We start from the raw sequence: 20,013 nt of genomic DNA on the forward strand, positions 1-20,013 counted from the left end.
TCTCTGGTGGGCGCAAGCTGCATTCAATAGCCAATTACTGACAAACTATATTTGTATATATTTGTATATTTGTTTTCCTCCTAAAAGTAGACATTCAGGGCTTTCATTCAGTGTGTAGTATGTATATGATAATTATTTATTTATGTTTATATCTGCCTGTCAATCTCTGTGACTTTAAACCTTTATAACTCGCTATGATAACTTCATGAGGAAATGCTCACTTCACAGGGGTGTGATTTTTATTATTATTACAGTATTAGTTTTTTTCTTATGAAAGCAGAGGGTCTTCTGTTTCATACGGTATATAATATGTACATGTCGCTATAGGCCTTATTTTGTGAATAATAGTTGGACCTGAACAACTGCATTCAATAGCCTACTGACAAACTGTACATGGGATCAATATTATGTATTTGTTTCCCTCCTAAAAGTAGACAATTAGGGCTTTCATTCAGTGTGTAGTATGTATATGACAATAATTTATTTATGTTTATTTTTATATCTGCCTTCAGAACGATAGTATAACGGTGAGATGCGTTACTGGATCGGTGAGTTTAGTGGTTGAGGTTGACATGTCTGGACATGTTTGAGGAAAGAAGCACAGGAGAGAGAGATGATCAAATAACTGGCCGCTTTGTTGGACAACGCTGTCGCGTCTTCACTTTGTTTGGGCAAAGAAGCACGTATAGTAGAGATCAGCGATGGAAAAGAGTTTTATCCACGGCAGATAAGTAATGACGTATTATCGAGGGACCGCCATGATCAACTAACTGCCTGGGACCGAGGCTACGTTGTCACCAGCCAATGCAGCCATCGCTATCCGTTGTGTGATTGTAGCCTTTTTATTCATTATAATTGCAGTGATAAGACCTATATCACAGCCGGGCGTCTCTCTTGATACCGTGGATATAGCCTACATCCACAATCACACAACGGATAGCGATGATGGCTGCATTGGCTGACGAAGACGTAGGCAGTAAGTTGATCATGGCGGTCCTTCGATAATACGTCATTACTTATCTGCCGTGGATATAAAGCTCTTTTCCATCGCTGATCGTGCTTCTTTGCCCAAACAAACAAAGTGAAGACGCGATGGCGATGCACACAACGGATAGCGATGGCTGGTGAAGACTGAAGACGTAGCCCGGCAGTTAGTTGATCATGGCGTGTGCCGTGTGCGTGTTGAAAACGTTATGAAATGGCGATCGTTGAAGATTATTCTTGGTTTATATACTGGCAGAGGGCAAATCGACACGACTGCGTTATATCTTTTTCCGAGAATGAGAGAGCGGTGCAAGGCGATTGCAAGGCGCAGTGTGGCCTGGGGCCAGTGGGGGGGGAACTCAAACTGCAATGCGATCCGGGCAGAAGAGACTCCCCCCACAAAGATTCCTCGGGAGAAACCATGTAGAAACAGGAGGGGAGGGGGAATCGAGTGTATTCACAGACACTAGACTACTACTAGAGTATGGGTAACTCCATTTTAGATGCCCTGACATCTGCGTTGGTCTATGCCGTTGCCGTGCAGACCCATACGTGTAATGGAGGCATTGGAGGAGGGAGCGTCTTCGCCACAGACAGACCTCTTTTCAGGAGGGAGGGGCTTTTTACTCCCGGATCACATATTGGACCTTCCTGGAGAGGATCGCTGTTAGTTTCTTCGGTGTCCTGGAGCATAGGACGTTGATGTACAGTAAGCAATAAAAAAAACGTATAAAACGTATAGATACGCTTCGCGCGTACGGCGTTCGATATTAATAAAGCGTATGGATACGTTTCCAGCATTTTTTGTGTTAACAAAGTAAATGGGTATAGGGGTCTTATCATCTAAGGTCTGGTTAACAAAGTAAATGGGTATAGGGGTCTTATCATCTAAGGTCTGGTTAACAGAGTAAATGGGTATAGGGGTCTTATCATCTAAGGTCTGGTTAACAAAGTAAATGGGTATAGGGGTCTTATCATCTAAGGTCTGGTTAACAAAGTAAATGGGTATAGGGGTCTTATCATCTAAGGTCTGGTTAACAGAGTAAATGGGTATAGGGGTCTTATCATCTAAGGTCTGGTTAACAAAGTAAATGGGTATAGGGGTCTTATCATCTAAGGTCTGGTTAACAAAGTAAATGGGTATAGGGGTCTTATCATCTAAGGTCTGGTTAACAAAGTAAATGGGTATAGGGGTCTTATCATCTAAGGTCTGGTTAACAGAGTAAATGGGTATAGGGGTCTTATCATCTAAGGTCTGGTTAACAAAGTAAATGGGTATAGGGGTCTTATCATCTAAGGTCTGGTTAACAAAGTAAATGGGTATAGGGGTCTTATCATCTAAGGTCTGGTTACTAGAAAAGGTGCCAATATGAATATTAATTACAGGTAGTATAGTTGAATGGAATTTGATTCAAATTTATATATATTTTTGAGCATTAAAAAGAGCTGGGCTGTTTACTTTTGTGTTAAATATATATGTACTGCCATGAAAATCTTGTTTGTCATCCTCGCCTGGTTTCAAACGGACATGGTGAAAAATGAAAATCATGCGCGCGCGCACACACACACACACACACACACACGCACGCACACACACGCACGCACACGCACACGCACACGCACACGCACACGCACACACACACACACCACAACAATACAATACAATGCAAGGTAAGACATCACGAGTCACGACACTGACATGGTCAGGACAGGACACTCACAGCAAACACAACCAGGACGCAGATGGACGGATGAGGGCTGAGGAGTGAGTGAGTGAGTGAGTGAGTGAGTGAGTGAGTGAGTGAGTGAGTGAGTGAATGAGTGAATGAGTGAGTGAGTGAATGAGTGAATGAGTGAATGAGTGAGTGAGTGAGTGAGTGAATGAGTGAGTGAGTGAGTGAGTGAGTGAGTGAGTGAGTGAGTGAGTGAATGAGTGAATGAGTGAATGAGTGAGTGAGTGAGTGAGTGAGTGAGTGAGTGAGTGAGTGAGTGCAACACATAATATGTTAATGAGATGCAACTGCCAGCTAAAATCCAGACACAGAGATGTTGGCTGGGGGTCCGGATTAAAACACTATCCAACATCTGCAACATTTGTCAAACATTGTTCAACGTGTTTGTTAAATGAACCGATCCTTCCCATACGAGATTACAGACGTAATATCAATTCCGATTCATTGATTAGTGCAGGTCAGAGCCATAGAAGAAGAGAGTCGCGACACGCTTTGGTCTCACTGCAAAGCGTGGTGCTATGGGCAAATCGTTTGGCTATAGTTCCAAACATTGGAACTATATCCCATTGAGATGGAATGAGCACTTCTGCATTCCATTGTTATTACAAGCTAGTCACTCTCATGCTATAGATCACGCTGCTGTACAGGGGTGTCAAAGCTGCGAGCCGCAGTCGGGCCGTTATGGTACTACCTAATCTCTCTGTATCCGAGCACATGGTCTGTAACATTAATCAGTGGTGGAAAAAGTACGCAGTAAAAGTATCAATACTGTGATACTGTGTATATATATATATACACACTATACATTAAAAGTCCGGAATTCAAAATGTACTTGAGTGAAAGTACAAAAGTATTGGCACCAACATTAAACATTTAAACATTTAAAAGCACCAAAAGTAAAAGTAGCCAGTATGCAGAATGTCCCGTTTCGAGTTCTCAAAACGTATAAAACTCTCGTGAGAAGAGCGGAGCCACATTGTGAGCTCCTAGATCTGGCTATTTCCAAAATGAAGTGGTTAATTTAGGCTATGTTTTGCAATAACAATCACAAAATCTGCAAAGTAACGGGTAACCAAAGAATGTTCAAATAAAATGTAGTGGAGTAAAAATACAACGTTTGGATTTCCGAGATGTAGTGGAGCAGAAGTAGAAAGTAAAAGTATTGGAAATGGGAAATACTCCAGTAAAGTAAAAGGGCCTCAAAATGTTAATTTAACCCATTTAGGCCTGACGTCGAAATAATTAAAAAAAAGTCTTCTGAAAGAATATATGTTCAAAGATTTGTGCCGCATTTTCACGATTTTTCAAAAATAGCAGACCTACTGTACAAGCTTGTAGCGCGCCACTCGGTGGCGCACTATGAGCTTGTAGATCTGCTATTTTTCAATAGTTAAAACACCAAAAGGGGTTCCCGTACAGAATGGGTTAACACATTTTGGACGGGAACACGTTTTGGTGTTTTAACTAAGCTATTGAAAAATAGCTAAATAGAAAAACAGTTCTGCTATTTTTGAAAAATCGTGAAAATGTGGCAAAAACCTTTGAATATACATTCTTTCAGAATATTTATTTTATATATATATTTTATTTATTTCGACGTCAGGCCGACGTCAGGTACAGCACTTGAGCAAATGTACTGAAGTTTACTTTCCACCACTGGTAACGCTCAGTGCGACTGAGCGCAGGCTTGATGGATGGATGGGTGGGTGGAGGTGGGTGGAGGTGGGCGGAGGTGGGTGGTGGAGGTGGGTGGTGGAGGTGGGTGGTGATGGGTGGAGGTTGGCAGAGGTGGAGGTGGGTGGTGATGGGTGGAGGTTGGCAGAGGTGGGTGGTGGAGGTGGAGGTGATGGCGGGTTGCATGATGGTGGGCAGCTTGAATACTCACTGTTGATGCTACCTGTTAGTGCATTAATGTTGTTCAGGCCCATCGTGCCCGCCAGCCCTTGCAGGGTGCCCAGAGAGGTCAGCGAGGTCATGCCCGAACTAGCTGTTCCCGCTGCGGGGGAGGAGGGGGGGAGGGGGTGGGGGGGGGTAGTACCAGGAGGAGAGAGAGCAGGGAGAGCAGATCGGGAGAGGAAAGCGGAAGAGGCCGGATTGTTGGACGGAGCAGGAAAACGGAAAAAGGAAAAGGATATAAAGAGGTGGAAAGGGGGAGAGAGAGAGAGAGAGAGAGAGAGAGGGGCGAGAGACAAAAGAAGCAAGCACGTTAGACGAGCGAGGGCAGACGAGACGACGGCCGAAAAGGGACCGTCGACATCTTTAGGCGTGACGGCACAAAGTCGCAGGTTTCACGCGGCTCGCCTAATTATCATCAGTTACGATTTACAATTTAACTCAGAGGGTGTACAGATGTAACAGTTTAAAGATGTAACATATGTAACAGTTTAACTCAGAGGGTGTACAGATGTAACAAAAGGGGCAGTGTTCATTTAACTCAGAGGGTGTACAGATGTAACAAAAGGGGCAGTGGAGTTTTGTTGACTGAAAATAACAGACTGAAAGATTAAGATTGTGACATTTAGTCGACTAAGACTAAATAGGACTAAAACTAAATGGCGTGTTATTCAAAAGACTAACACTGAATTGGAATTTGCTGTCAAAATGATAAATGACATGACTACGACTATGACACTAAAAGACCACGATTTAGATATTTAGTCCACTAAGACTATAGTAGACTATAATATTAAGAATTCCAGATGACTAAATAGGACTAAAGCTAAAACGGTGTGCTATTCAAAAGACCAAGACCAAGTCAGAATCTGCTGTCAAAATTAACACTGGTCCACTTGGTTACAATTTTACACTTTCCGAGTTTCAAAAGGATGAACTGAAAGTAAGGGTCACCCCTGTTGCATTTACTTTGAGCCACGTGGGTGGCTGAACCCAAGGCTACGCTGAAGTGTCAAAGATGGAGTGCCACAAAACTTTTCCACCCTAAAACATGATCATCAGGTATTATTATAATATAAAGAGGAAGAACATTTTTTCCAAAAAGTGTACAGTATTTGTCAAAACCATGCTGTTATGTGGACAAGCCCACCAGTTCATTAAAGGGATTGTGACATTAAAAAAAAGGTTTTGGAATTGTTCTTATTTTTTTTAGGTTTTCTGATCTCAATTGCACCCAAAAAACATGAACTTTTAACATTCAGTAGATTTTCTGTGATCTGGGGTTTTCTGGCTCAAACAGGTGCTCTGATTTGCCGGCAGTAACTGACATCACTTACTGCAAATCCCATATATGTCAATGGGATTTGCCAGCAGATGTCACTGTTTCACTGTGTTGCCTGTTTTCATTGTAGCTCAAAGGACTTCCAAACCCCAAAGAAAACTTCAGACCACAGAAAATCCACTGAATGATCAAAGTTCAGGTTTTTTGGGTGTAATTGAGGTCATAAAACCTAAAAGAAAAAAGAAAAATAAATGAAAATGAATGTCATAAAACCTTTAAGTATGCCTGGTTTGCCTGGTGGGTGGTGATCCACCTGAACTGAAGCCACACCCACAGCTGTAGTTGTATGACAAAGGGGGAGGGGTTAAGGGGAGGGGCTGATAGTGTGATGTCACTATATTACAGTTTATTTCATTGGCCCGTTTGACTGTCAAGGATTCAGCCTCCAGGAAGAAACCCTAAATACAAAGTTAATACGCCATTGCACATAAAAACGACTCCAGGGTGTCTAATGAAGTACCGTCACCTCATAGACACGTGAAAAACTGGAAAAATACAAAAAAATGTGGCACTCCATCTTTAATACAAAGCAAAGGGGAAAAAAGGCTATCCAGCTAATACAGTCACACACAGCTCTGCAGGAAGCTAAACATCTGTGGGTTTGCAATGATCCTTGTGTGGAGGGTGATATAATGTGTCACACGCACACACGCACACGCACACGCACACACACACACACACACACACACACACACACACACACACACACACACACACTCTCTTTCAGTACTTTCAGTATATTCTTTTCTAAATGTATTGATGAAGCACAATGTGTTTTCACTGAGCCACAGTCTTGTCACTGACATGGAAATACAAAACGAAAAGAAGAGATTGTGACACGTACAGAGCAGACACGCGCACACACACACGTGCACACACACACACACACACACACACACACACACACACACCACAGATTGACAAACACACCTCCGTGCATAAGCGGCTTTAATTGTGTGAAACTCGTGCAACAACATGGTTCAAGTGGGTGAAGTGCTATGCCAGTGGTGTTGGGTGCGTGATGTCACGGGAAACATGAACTAGCACCCGCGTTTCCATTTTGAGTCACAACGACTCCCTCTGTACCCCCCCCCCCCCCTCTATACCCCCCCTCCCTCTGTACCCCCCCTATACCCTTGATCTCATCAAAGACGTGTCGACAAAGCAGGATTGTTGCTGAATACATTATGAAATGGTAGCGATAAAAAAGCAGAAAAAAAAAGAAGCTCTGTGCCGGCAGCATGACTTGCGGGGTGCAAAAAACACAAGCCCTGTCTCCATGCAGAGGAGTCTATATTTATCAGACTGGCATGACGTCTCGGTTTCATCGACACATTCACAACGCCGGGCCGCTTCATTCACTTTAATACGGCCGGCGGCCACCGAGGATAGTGGAATCTGAATGTGTGCGATTCAAGGCTGGGCTAATTCAGCGAGACAGACAGACAGAGAGAGAGAGAGAGAGAGAGAGAGAGAGAGAGAGAGAGAGAGAGAGAGAGAGAGAGAGAGGTGAAAGTACAGCATGTAAAATGTAGGGTGAGAGTAAGAATAGAAGGAAGTAACAAGGGAGAAGAGCGTTGCTATTCATTCCAAAGCAAAGCAAGTCTGTGGTGGGAAGCGGAGAGCAGAATGGGAGCGCCGCTGTGAGAGGGAGAGGACGGGAGAAAAGCTTTATCCGATTCATGCTCTGCTTTTGTGTCTGCACGCTCAGAACGGAGACGGTCGAGCGAGCCGCCGCCGCCGCCACCACCAGAGAGCGAGGCTGAGAGGACATGGAAGGTGGAAGCAGAGAGACGAAGGTGAAACGGGAGCTTGTCAAAAGGAGGAAAGTGGAAAGAGGTGAGGGCAATGAAAGAAGGGAGCACAAGGAAGAGAAGAACGAAAGGCTGGAAAACGGAGTGAATGAGGAGGAGGTGGAGGTGGTCTGGTCGTAATCAGTCCCCCCGCTAAAGCCCAGCCATGTTGCCGGGGACTTTTAAGTCCAAAAATCACACCTGTGTGAAGTGAGGGGGGCGCTAATATATTAAAGTCTAACTCGTGTTGCTATGATTAGGTGATGTAATGGTGGTGATAAAACCAACACGGACAAAACAAACATTAAACTTTATTGTTTTATTGTTAATGTAATTTAATGTTTGTGTTAGGGACACCATGACGTAAACTTCCGTTCATTGTCAATGGTTTGTTTAACTAAAAACAAATATTAAACCTGTATGGTAGGAGGGGCTAGCGCCCGCCCTCAACAACAACAACACACGTGTGCGTGTGTGTGTGTGTGTGTGTGTGTGTGTGTGTGTGTGTGTGTGTGTGTGTGTGTAGGCACTCCTTCCCCCTGAAACAAGTCTGCTTCATCAAGGTTCCCGTTTCTCTGTGGGGCTCTATGGTGCAAACAAAGGAGGGTCAAATCACTTAAAAAAGGGCAGGCACCACAATACAGACTGAACGCAAACGCACGCACGCACACGCACGCACACGCACACGCACACGCACACGCACACGCACACGCACACACACACACACACACACACACACACACACACACACACACACACACACACACAAACAAACAGTAGTCTGGAAGTATGGAAACCTGACACAAAGAGACAGAGGTGTGGGGGGTGACTCGGTGGTGGAGCCACCTACATGCCACATGGACAGGACAGTGAGGCGCACAGACAGGAAGACGCCAAACGAACAAGGCAAGGCGTTATGGAGTCTCTATGGAGATGGAGAGGTGGTGCAGAGGAGGCCCGGAACGTTATGGAGTCTCTATGGAGATGGAGAGGTGGTGCAGAGGAGGCCCCGGAACGTTATGGAGTCTCTATGGAGATGGAGAGGTGGTGCAGAGGAGGCCCAGAACGTTATGGAGTCTCTATGGAGATGGAGAGGTGGTGCAGAGGAGGCCCAGAACGTTATGGAGTCTCTATGGAGATGGAGAGGTGGTGCAGAGGAGGCCCAGAACGATGTCGGAAAGCAATAAAGGATGAACCAGTGGGGGGGGGGGGGGGGGGGGGACAACACGACCACACGGGCATACTGCTGCGCTGCGGCGGCGCTCCACAACATCGGCACGAAGACCAAGAACAATGGAGGAGGCGGGGCTGTGGTGGAGGAGGCGGGGCTGTGGTGGAAGGACGGCGACAAGTGAACGATGACAGTGTGCGGTGACAATGACTCATGGTGCCCGACGATGGCGTCGGGGGTTTTTGCAGCGCAAACGACAACGGGTTTACGATGGCGATGAGAACGGCGTGGAGAGCGGATAGACGGAACACCCCCACCACCACCGCCACCGCCAGCGAGGAGGAGGTGCAGCGTTTTTACCTGGGCTGGCCAGGGCTGCCAGGGAGGCTGCGCTGGAGGACAGGGCGTTGGCAGTGGAGGGGCTGGCTGAGTTTTGGGCCGCCGCCGCTGCCGCCGCTAAAGTGGCCAGGTTCTGCAACTGCAGAGCACTCATACCTGGAGAGAGAGGGGGGGGGGGGGGGGGCAGCATGACGAGGTGTGTGTGGACGAGGGGAGGGCCCTAACGATCACGGCTGAACACTTTGGATTCCACAGGCGAAAAAATGGTCCCGTCTCTTTGCAATCGCTCGGCATTGACAACCTGAGCGCACATGTATGGACGAAGTTCTCTGCCCCTTTCAATCAGTAACGCCCAGCGCCCAGGGCGGAGATTAACCCATTCTGACCTGAGATCAGATTCATACGAGGTTTCCACTGGACACACACTGGTCTGATTAACCCATTCTGACCTGAGATCAGATTCTAGAAAATGTCAGTCGTTCTTCGATTTTTCAAAAATAGCAGACCTACAAGCTCGTATCGCGCCACTCGGTGGCGCGATATGAGCTTGTAGATCTGCTATTTTTCAATAGCTAAAGCATAACATGATGCTAACACCAAAATGGGTGCCCGTTCAGAATGGGTTATTGATATCAAAACCGATCGCATCGCTCCACAGGCTGGGAGCGTCTGTTGCGCAACACTCGATGTTGCGCAACAGTGAACAGTGGGACGTCATCAAAAATGTTCTCCACCCCGTTTAGCCGACGAGACCGGAAATCTTAAAGCGTTGATGACTCTTGATCTAAATCGTTTCCGTCCAATTCTAAGCATCAAGATTATTTATTAGGCGGCCCACCGCGGTCCCGTCGCTAGTCGCGGTAGAATGAATCATACCACCCGTTGTTGTCGATGGTTGTTGTCGAATCTGTAGGAATCAAACGCCGTGGTTACAGTACTGTACTGTAGGTCTAACATGGGACAACCGTGGTTACAGTATACTGTACTGTAGGTCTAACATGGGACAACCGTGGTTACAGTATACTGTATTGTAGGTCTAACATGGGACAACTGTGGTTACAGTATACTGTACTGTAGGTCTAACATGGGACAACCGTGGTTACAGTACTGTACTGTAGGTCTAACATGGGACAACCGTGGTTACAGTATACTGTACTGTAGGTCTAACATGGGACAACCGTGGTTACAGTATACTGTACTGTAGGTCTAACATGGGACAACCGTGGTTACAGTATACTGTACTGTAGGTCTAACATGGGACAACCGTGGTTACAGTATACTGTACTGTAGGTCTAACATGGGACAACCGTGGTTATAGTATACTGTACTGTAGGTCTAACATGGGACAACCGTGGTTACAGTATACTGTATTGTAGGTCTAACATGGGACAACCGTGGTTACAGTATACTGTACTGTAGGTCTAACATGGGACAACCGTGGTTACAGTACTGTATTGTAGGTCTAACATGGGACAACCGTGGTTACAGTATACTGTACTGTAGGTCTAACATGGGACAACCGTGGTTACAGTACTGTACTGTAGGTCTAACATGGGACAACCGCAGCAAACCTATCCTTGATCCATTCATTGGTAATTCGCCTGTTGTTGGCATTAGCATATGGGCCCATACTTAAGCATAATTAATGACCACATGCCAAAAGCTAAATGATGGCTAAGCAATGGCTATAAAACACCTTCTGTGGGTACAAAGTAGACCTTTCACCTTGCTTTTTGTGTCCGTGTATGTGGGCGTGTGAGTGTTTGGTGCGTGTGTGTTTGTTTGTGTGCGCGTGCGCGCGCACTTGGCATTTTACACGGCAGTTGTACAGGCCCTCGTAGAGCAGACAGACGCGTCCACCGGAGCAGAACTGTGTTATCTCTAATGAGCAGCTCCGAACAGTCCAAACAGAGTGATCCAATATTATGTGCCGTATACGTGGTGGCTGCGTGTTTGTGAGCATGTCATCATATTAGGAAATCAACTCAAGAGAGGCGGAAAACTTTGTCAATATGAGGTACAGTATGTGTCTGTATATACAAGTCTGAATGTATATACAGTACCATGAGAACACACACACACGCACACACACACACACACACACACACACACACACACACACACACAAGACCACAGGAACGAGACACCACAGGGAAGAGTATATGTCTTGTTCGACACCGCAGTGGAATTATTGCACAGGACTGCCTCTCTCTCAGGCTGGGGCGCCAACCCATACTGCTCACCTGCTCACCAGACTATACCTGCTTGTCACATAGTATATCCCTATGAGTCACTATTAAACAGAATACCTCAGAACGAAAATACATCGCATGGATGCACCCGGGACGTATCTTCAGCGATGTATTCCAAGGTCTATAATTAGGCCTGTAAAAAAAATCGATTCGAGTTAGAATCGCGATTCTAATGCCGTCCGATTCAGAATCGATTCTCATTTTCCAAAAATCGATTTCTTTTTCTTGCACAAAATTTGTGCAAGGAAAAAAAATAATAATAATAATAATGGCAATAATGCATTGCATGCACAGGTACATTTAATGTACCTGTGCATGCAATGCATTATGGCCTGGGTTTCTGCATAGTGCATTTACTACCAGCTAAGCTAAGCCTGCCAATTGTATTTATTTTACACCTGTTTTAATACTAATGTATTGTTCTGGTATTGAGTGAGAAGAGATTTGTACTGGTTCAAATTTGTGCAAGCTAAATAAATGAGACATGTTCTTACTCTTGGATTTAACCTTTGTGTGTTTAAATCATTCAGTTGATAAATCTTTTACAATTATACAAGCTTTTTACTAAATGTACTCTGCTTTCATGCCAGAAGACTGGAGTAGATCATGCTAAAATTCTATTTAATTGTTTTTAATAAAAAATAAAAAAACTGCTTTAGAATCGGAAAAAATCTTTTTTGAATCGAGAATCGGAAAAATCGAAAAGATCGTTTTTGAATCGAATCGTCACCCCAAGAATCGGAATCGAATTTAATCGAATCGTGGGACACCTAAAGATTCGCAGCCCTATCTATAATGCTACTTGAGAAAAATCGAACTTAAACAAATCCAAGCCAACATGGCAAGTCGTGAAGTCAGAATCCCTGTATAATTATTTTTGGACAATCTTCTGTGATACATCAGAAGGAAGCTAAGTTGAGCCGGTTCATTACGTGGCAAAATGTGCCAGAAGTGATATACAGACATCATTTGCATGCACTGCTTTTGTCGAATGAGCATGAAATTTAGGGCAACGACCAAAGAGCATTTTCTATGAATACGGGTCTGTAAGTGAGGTCTGTAGACGCAGTGCTTGGATGGAGAACCAACATAATCACAGAGTTAAATTAACATTGAAGATTTCACTGTGAAATATAATCTACCTCCCCCACATCAGGAGTCTGAAGATGTATCCAGGCAGGGCTGTTTACGTGGAGTGTGTGTGTGTGTGTGTGTGTGTGTGTGTGTGTGTGTGTTCTCTGGGGCCAGTGTGGCTCCATGGCGGAGCCTGCATGGCAGAGTGTGTGTGGCCGTGCCAGGCCCGGTGTTGGCTGCGGTCTAATTGAATGCTCATTGGGGTAATTGAGCCTCTCACAGCTCTGTGGCTCCTCGTGCTAAAGACTGGGACCAGATGTCACTCAGCTGTCTCACATCTCCTGCAAATCACAGATTCTCTCTCTCTCTCTCTCTCACCCACCAGATGGATGGCCAGGCCAACGAGATCTCAGAATTCAGCTGCCATTAAATGTCCTATAGCTGGGATAAAGCTCGCGCTTTCAGTCGCTTTCAAAACAAGGCTTATTGCACGGAGCATAGCAGTCGAAAAAGCCGTGGCAATACGGGATTAATTCATTGATTAAACTGGCGGGGATTGCGTTAATTGAAAAATGTAATGTCGTCGGGTAGGACATTTAGTGCGTGCGTACGTACGTACGTGCGTGCGTGCGTGCGTGCGTGCGTGCGACAAATATATTATTGCCTGAAAAATGCAACTTTAGAGAATTCACACTGAAAGTCGAGAATACAAGAAGTTATATACACAACTTCAAAACACCATCATTTTCTCCCCGGAACACCAGTCGCACTTAAATCAGTCGAGTTTTTCTATACTTTTTTTTTTTCTCCCTTCCTCGGCAGTGGCAGCAATTTCTCCCGCGCGGGCGAAGCTATAAATATTCCCCCTGTTTCCCACTGTCAACCAGCTAAACAGCCTACAATTAAGAGCTGACAGGCGTCTCGCCGAGCGCCCACAGAGAAAGAGAGAGGGGGGGGGGGGGGGGAGTAGAACAAGAAATGGAGCTAGAGAGCGAGAGGTAAAGAAGGAGTAGAAGAGACGCAGAGAGAGAGAGAGAGAGAGAGAGAGAGAGAGAGAGAGAGAGAGCTAAGAGAGCGATAGATGCAGAAGGTGAGAGAAAAACACGGCTGGAGACTGAACTGTAAACGCTGAAGGGCAGCGAGAGGCGGGAGAGCAAGGTGTAGACCAGATAAGGCGGTGCGAGGACGGAGGGGATATGTGTGGAGAAAAGAGTGAGTTTTTGTACCAAAAAAAAAGAGGGCAGAGGGAATGAGCACGGAGACGCTGTGTACCAGGGCTGTCCAAACCTTTTTCAAAGGGGGCCATATTTAGAAAATAATAAAAACACCAACTACATACCTCAGGATTAAAAAATGATCTAGAATAATCAGGTCATGGTGCTGTGAACACACACAGTGTATCTCAGCCTTGTGTCACATTACCAAATGTAACCAAGCAAGCAAGGTAAAAAAAAATTACACTAACACTGACAAATTATACTCTGGGAAATGCCCAGGTTAAAAAGAATGTGAATGTAAAAATGTCCCATACTGTTGAATGGGCCGTTCATAATACAATTCAGGTATGAATGGGCCGTAAAACATTCGTCCCAGGGCCGCAATTAAACCGCAGGCCGCACTTTGGACACAGCTGCGGCATACTAACCAGAGGGGAGTATAATATAGTATGAGCTGATCCAACTCTGACGCGGCAAGACCGCCAGAGGCCAGCAGAGGGCGCCCACGTGAGGGAAAATACACCACCGAAGCCCTATTTAGAGCCAGAACAATGTTCTCTCCTCTCTCCAAGACAGAGTCCTCGTCACCGCTCTGTGACGCCCAGGGCCCGCGCTCGTACATGCACGCACACACACACACACACACTCACACGCACACGCACACACACGTGCATGCACGCACACACGCGCGCGCACACACACACACACACACTCGCACGTTGGTGTGGAGATCAAGACAAATCTAAGCAAGCGTCGTTAATACATCTGCAGGGCAGAGATGTCTCTTGGAGTCTAACATGCGAGTTCATCCGTTATGCTCTTTGGTCTCACTTTAGAGAAGTCAGAAACGAGAACAACCAGAACAGAGGGGGGAACAAAAGTCGTGGCTTTGGGGGGACACAAGTCGGGGGGGTTAATTCAGGTTTTCAGGAGAATGTGTGTGTGTGTGGGGGGGGGGGGGGGCTGACTTATTCTGATGACGTACCTGCCATCTGCTGGATCCCGCTGATCCCACTGAAGGCTCCTAGGCTACTGGTGGAGGTTGCTTGCTGGAGCAACTGATGGACAGAGAGAGAGAGAGAGAGAGAGGGGGGGGGGGAAGAGCAGACAATAAACAGTGAGCAGAGAACGTAGCGACTGCGTAATGTATTCCTATACGGAAGCACACTGCAGGACACTCCAGGCGTAATGAGGACCTCAGTGTTATGGTGCTGTATGTGTGCATCGGTGCTCTGTGGCTAAATGAAACAGCTAATAGACAGAGCAAACAGAGCAGTTTGCATTCCACAAAGACTCTCCCAGAACGGGCCGAGCATGAGAGCGCTAATAATCGACTTAATTAGATTTCAAAACGAAAAATAAAATAAAAGGCTGATGCTGTCAAAGAAATCGACCCCTTCGATGACTTAAATTAACGTCAAATTAATAACATCTAGTTTCTATTGCGAGTTTTGTTTTGTTTTGGGTTCTTGATTCGTTTTTTTGGAGGACTAATGCTTAATATGTACGCAGCCATACAAAAACAGCCAATACACAAGCTCATGCTGTTTGTCTTATTTTCAGCGTGCGAACCCAACATAATTAAAGAGAGAGAGAGAGAGAGAGAGAGAGAGAGAGAGAGAGAGAGAGAGAGAGAGAGAGAGAGAGAGAAAGCGCGAGTGAGAGTGCGAGTGAGAGGATGAAAGTCCTGGTAAAATCTAGGAGCCCCTCTCACAACAAAGCATTTTCTTTTCTTCTTCTTTTTTCAAAAGTCAATCAATATCTCGTAAAAGGAGAGGTGGTGTTTGTCGCGGAGATATTTTCCTCCTCGTTTTAAAAGACATGGTGCAACTTGTACTGAGAGGATCAACCAACTGGGGAATCGAAGATCTCGACTAGACTTTTGAAAATGAGCTTGACTCGTGTATAAAATGGAAAAAGCCAAAACAAGCACTGAGACTCTAAAAGCAGCGTCTCTGAAACATTTTCACATTGTCACCCTTCTGAACAGAGCTTTGTGCCAGGCAGGGACGGCTATAATATTCTTTTCACACACACATTCCCTTTTTCTTTTTCTTTTTTAACATAACAGAACCGCTTTATACATTGGTACTGTATGTACAATAGCTAAAAAAGAAGTATAAAATATGCCTGAACGCGTTCAACAAAATAATGTTGATGCTATATTGAAATGTTGTTGTTTTTTCTTGCTGGGGACCCCATGGGACCCGTTCCACAAGGTCGCCTGGGTAATAATTTGATTATTATTATTACAAAACAAAACATACATTAACCACGCTATATGTATTTTGGCCATTTGACCGATGACGTCAAAATGGACCGGTGTTAAATTAACCCTACATTTGGGTCCATTTTGCAGTGGCGTTCAGCAGTAAGGCCCATTATTTATTGGGCATTTGAGCCATGGACCACCATTTGATGACATTTAGCCTCTCAGACCCAAAATGAAAGAATATTTTGTTGTCGGCGTTGGATAATATTTTGTCCATAGTGAAATGCCGTTAGGTGCATTAAACGTGTATTCATGTGAATTCAAATGTTGTCTACTCTTAAAATGAAATTGGTATTCTTTGGGTACATTATCGTCGAGTTCGCTGAAAGCAAACTAGCAAAGCTCAAATCAAATTAATATAAGAAGGTTAAAGCAACCATGACAACTCTCTCGTGTATCCCATTCCCCACACGGGGATAAAGAAGAGAGCAAAGTAGGAGCTGTTTAGAAGTGCATTGAGTGTCGCGCCTTGTTAATATTCCATTCAGCCAAGACCGGTACATGCATCTGCTTCTGCTAACACTCTGATGATTGTGTGTAAAAAAAACAAATGATCCGTTTGGTTAATTTTAAATGTACGCACTCTGCGGAGACGAGGAGAGACGAGACACGTCTCTCTCACCCTCTGCTGCAGCACGCAGCCTGCAGGGAACCTCTCTCTCTCTCTGTCTGTCTGTGTCTCTCTCTCTCTCTTTCTCTCTCTCTCTCACGCATGAATCATGAAATGGTAATTGGTCAATGCGTGGACGCTATATTATTTCATATAGTCCACAATTATGTCTGCCTGGCTGGGTCGGGTCTCTCGGAATGCCGGAAATAATCGGATCTCGGTCGGGGCTCGGCGCCGCCATTTGAAAGCAATCTCGGAACGGGTCGGAAATCGGACGAAATTGTCACGGTTTGGAAAAATTGGAAAACATAATTATATATATATATATTTTTTCATAAAGGGAGGTGAACGGCAGTGCGGTTGCGCAATCCGGTGCCAAGGCCAAGCAAAAAAAAGAAAAAAAAAAGAAATGAGCGATCCGGTTTGATATCAATAACAAAGCTTATCAGACGGAACGTTACGCCGGAAGCAGTTGCCGGTTGGATTCTGGCGGAACCTTCCGTCAGAAGCAGTACATTTTGTTAAACAACTAGTCTAGTAGATAAACGGAGTGAGAAATGAAAGGGGAGAAGCGGAATGGAAACCGCAGCACAGGTAACAAGTAGGAGAGACACGGACGGAGGAGGGAGGGAGGAAGGAAGGAGGGAAGGAGGGAGGGAGGGAGGGAAGGAAGCAGAGTTGTTTCCGTCGACTGAAACTAAGACGAAAAATGTTCGTCGACTACCTTTTTTCACTGACAAAAACTAAATGGAAACTAAACTAGGATGACTAAAACTATAAGACTAAAAGTACTGACAATTTCGTCAACAAATAAAAACTAGACTAAAACGTTAGGAAGGGACTATAGTGGACAAGAGATCCAGTATGTCATTTTACACTTTTTTGCATGCTGAAAATAGCAGATCTATACAAGCCCTACGCAGCGCAACGCGTTGTGGGCTTGTAGATCGTCTATTTTCAGCAAGCGGGAAAATGAACAGTCATTACGACGGCATCAAGGCCCGCCAAAACACATTTTGTTCCGACTAAATCACCTGTAGATTCGAAAAATAGCAGATCTACAAGCTCATAGCGCGCCACCGAGTGGCGCGCTACGAGCTTGTAGGTCTGCTATTTGTCGACTATAAAACTATAGACTAAGACATTCCAGGTGACTAAAATGTGACTGAAACTATAAGTGAAAACTCTTCAAGAGAAATCAACACTGGAATCAACACTGGAAGGAAGGTGGGGGGGGGGGGGGGGGCGTGGGGGGGGGGGCACTGACTGCGGCGGCTGCGCTGGCTGCGGTGGTGGTGCAGTAAGGGGTGACGGCAGGCGACGAGAGGCCTCCTCTTACAGCCAGATACTGCGGGGTGAGGCCGCCCAGGCCCGTCAGGCTGCCCCAGGTGGTGGCGCTGTTGAGCTGCTGCATCTGCTGGGCCAGCTGCTGCTGCAGGCGCCGCTGCTCCTTGTCCTTCTGCGTGTCGGCGAACTTCACCACGATGGGGGACGAGCAGCCCTGTGTGTGGGGGAGGGGGGGGGGGGGGGAGGGGAGAGATGGGGGCGGGGCGTTTAGAACACACTTTTTCATGTCAAGGACCCCCCCCAAAATGACACTCACAGTGGCGTGCACAGATAGACACTAGGGGGTGCTAGCAAAAATGCTAAATAGCAAAAATAAGCGATCTGCAAGTTGCACTTTTTTGATTTTCTTTTGTAGACTTACAGTAGATTTTATACAGACTTATAGCATGTGATGTAGACAGCACTAATTGCATTGTATGTAGTCATAGCACTTAGTATCAATAGTAATAGTATACATGTATAGTATAGTATAGTATATATGTATAGTTTAGTTTAGTTTCATTATATAGAGATTCCACGGTTACGTTCTTAGCTCACGCATGTTCCATGAATACTACTTTTTTGTGTATGTGTGATGTATTGCTTTTCTGTTCTTGCCTAATGTAAGTCGCGTTAAGAGCGTCTGCTAAATTGTATTGTTATTGTTATTGTATCGGTTATTTTTGACAGTAATATGCAGTAATGTGGCCCTCTGGAGTGGGGGTGGAAATATAGTGTCCCTCTCCATCGTCAAGGTTGCCCAGGCCTGCGTTAGCGGGTTCAAGAGGAGGTTTGGCATGGAGGGCTGATGTTGGCAAAAAATAAAAAAAAACATCCAATGAATACACCTGCGCACGCACACACGCACACACACACACACACACACACACACACACACACACACACACACACACACACACACACACACACACACACACACACACACACACACACACACACACACACACACACACACACACACACACGCAAAAGCACACAAAGTCACCCACAAACATACTTCACAGTACACATATGCGCATAAATATATGCATGCACCTGTGTGTGCACACAACACATCATTTATTTAAAACCTGTATTTATGCATACAATAAAGGCAGGCAGATGAGAAAAGTTCCCTGGCAAACAGGCTGAGCGCAGTAGTGTTTGCGCGCACACGCACACGCACACACACACACACACAGTATACATTTGATTTAGGGTACGCATAATAGAATATAGTCAGATACAGTGGACTAAGATTAATCTGTTTTTTTTTGCAACGATACCCTGGCGAAAGGGACACGCTCAATGACACACAATCACACACTAACATGCGCGTTTAATCGCAGACACGTACAATGACTTTTATTTAAGCCTACAATAAAGGCACGTACGCGCGCACCACGCACACGCACGCACGCACACGCACGCACAATGACCCTGGAGGTATAGCGTGCCTTCTTTCTCAGTAAGGGCTCCGTTGTCTTTCTGTCCAGAGAGAGATTTCCTGAATTCTAGAACTATTTCATCATCTCACATGGAGACTGTGAGAATGTGCACAAGAGACAGAGAGACACACACACAGAGAGAGAGAGAGAGAGAGAGAGAGAGAGAGAGAGAGAGAGAGAGAGAGAGAGAGAGAGAGAGAGAGAGCCTTTTAGGTTTTATGAGCTCAGTTAAACGCAAACAGTCTGAACTTTGAACATTCAGTGGATTGTCTTTGGGTCCGGGGTTTTCTCTGTGTTCTGAAGCCTGGTGAGCTGCAATCAATGAAAACAACAATTTGCCAGCAGATTTCACTGTTGAGGGATTTTGCTTGTCAACCGTCGCCTCTGAAATACCATTAAAATGGGGGTCCGTAGACTAATTCATGTCAAACTGGGGGCTGAGAATCACTGCTAGAGCCGTACAAATCTTCTCTTATGGGGGTCCCTGGCATATCTCAACTTAATGAGTCAAAAACTGAGATCCTCTTAGTTTGGCCAATCACACTCCACCATCCCCTTC

General features: G+C 45.3%; 1 protein-coding gene across 1 annotated transcript in view; it reads right to left on the reverse strand.

The window, feature by feature from the left end:
- Nucleotides 1-20,013, reverse strand: part of celf2 (cugbp, Elav-like family member 2) — a 98,512-nt gene that overhangs the window by 11,415 nt on the left and 67,084 nt on the right. Inside the window, 4 exon segments of the mRNA XM_083757648.1 lie at nucleotides 4,603-4,700; nucleotides 9,246-9,411; nucleotides 14,784-14,856; nucleotides 18,020-18,181. Coding sequence (XP_083613774.1) covers nucleotides 4,603-4,700; nucleotides 9,246-9,411; nucleotides 14,784-14,856; nucleotides 18,020-18,181 — 499 coding nt within the window.

Source organism: Protomyctophum parallelum, assembly GCF_964188405.1.
Source record: "Protomyctophum parallelum genome assembly, chromosome: 22".
Taxonomy (NCBI): Eukaryota; Metazoa; Chordata; class Actinopteri; order Myctophiformes; family Myctophidae; genus Protomyctophum; species Protomyctophum parallelum.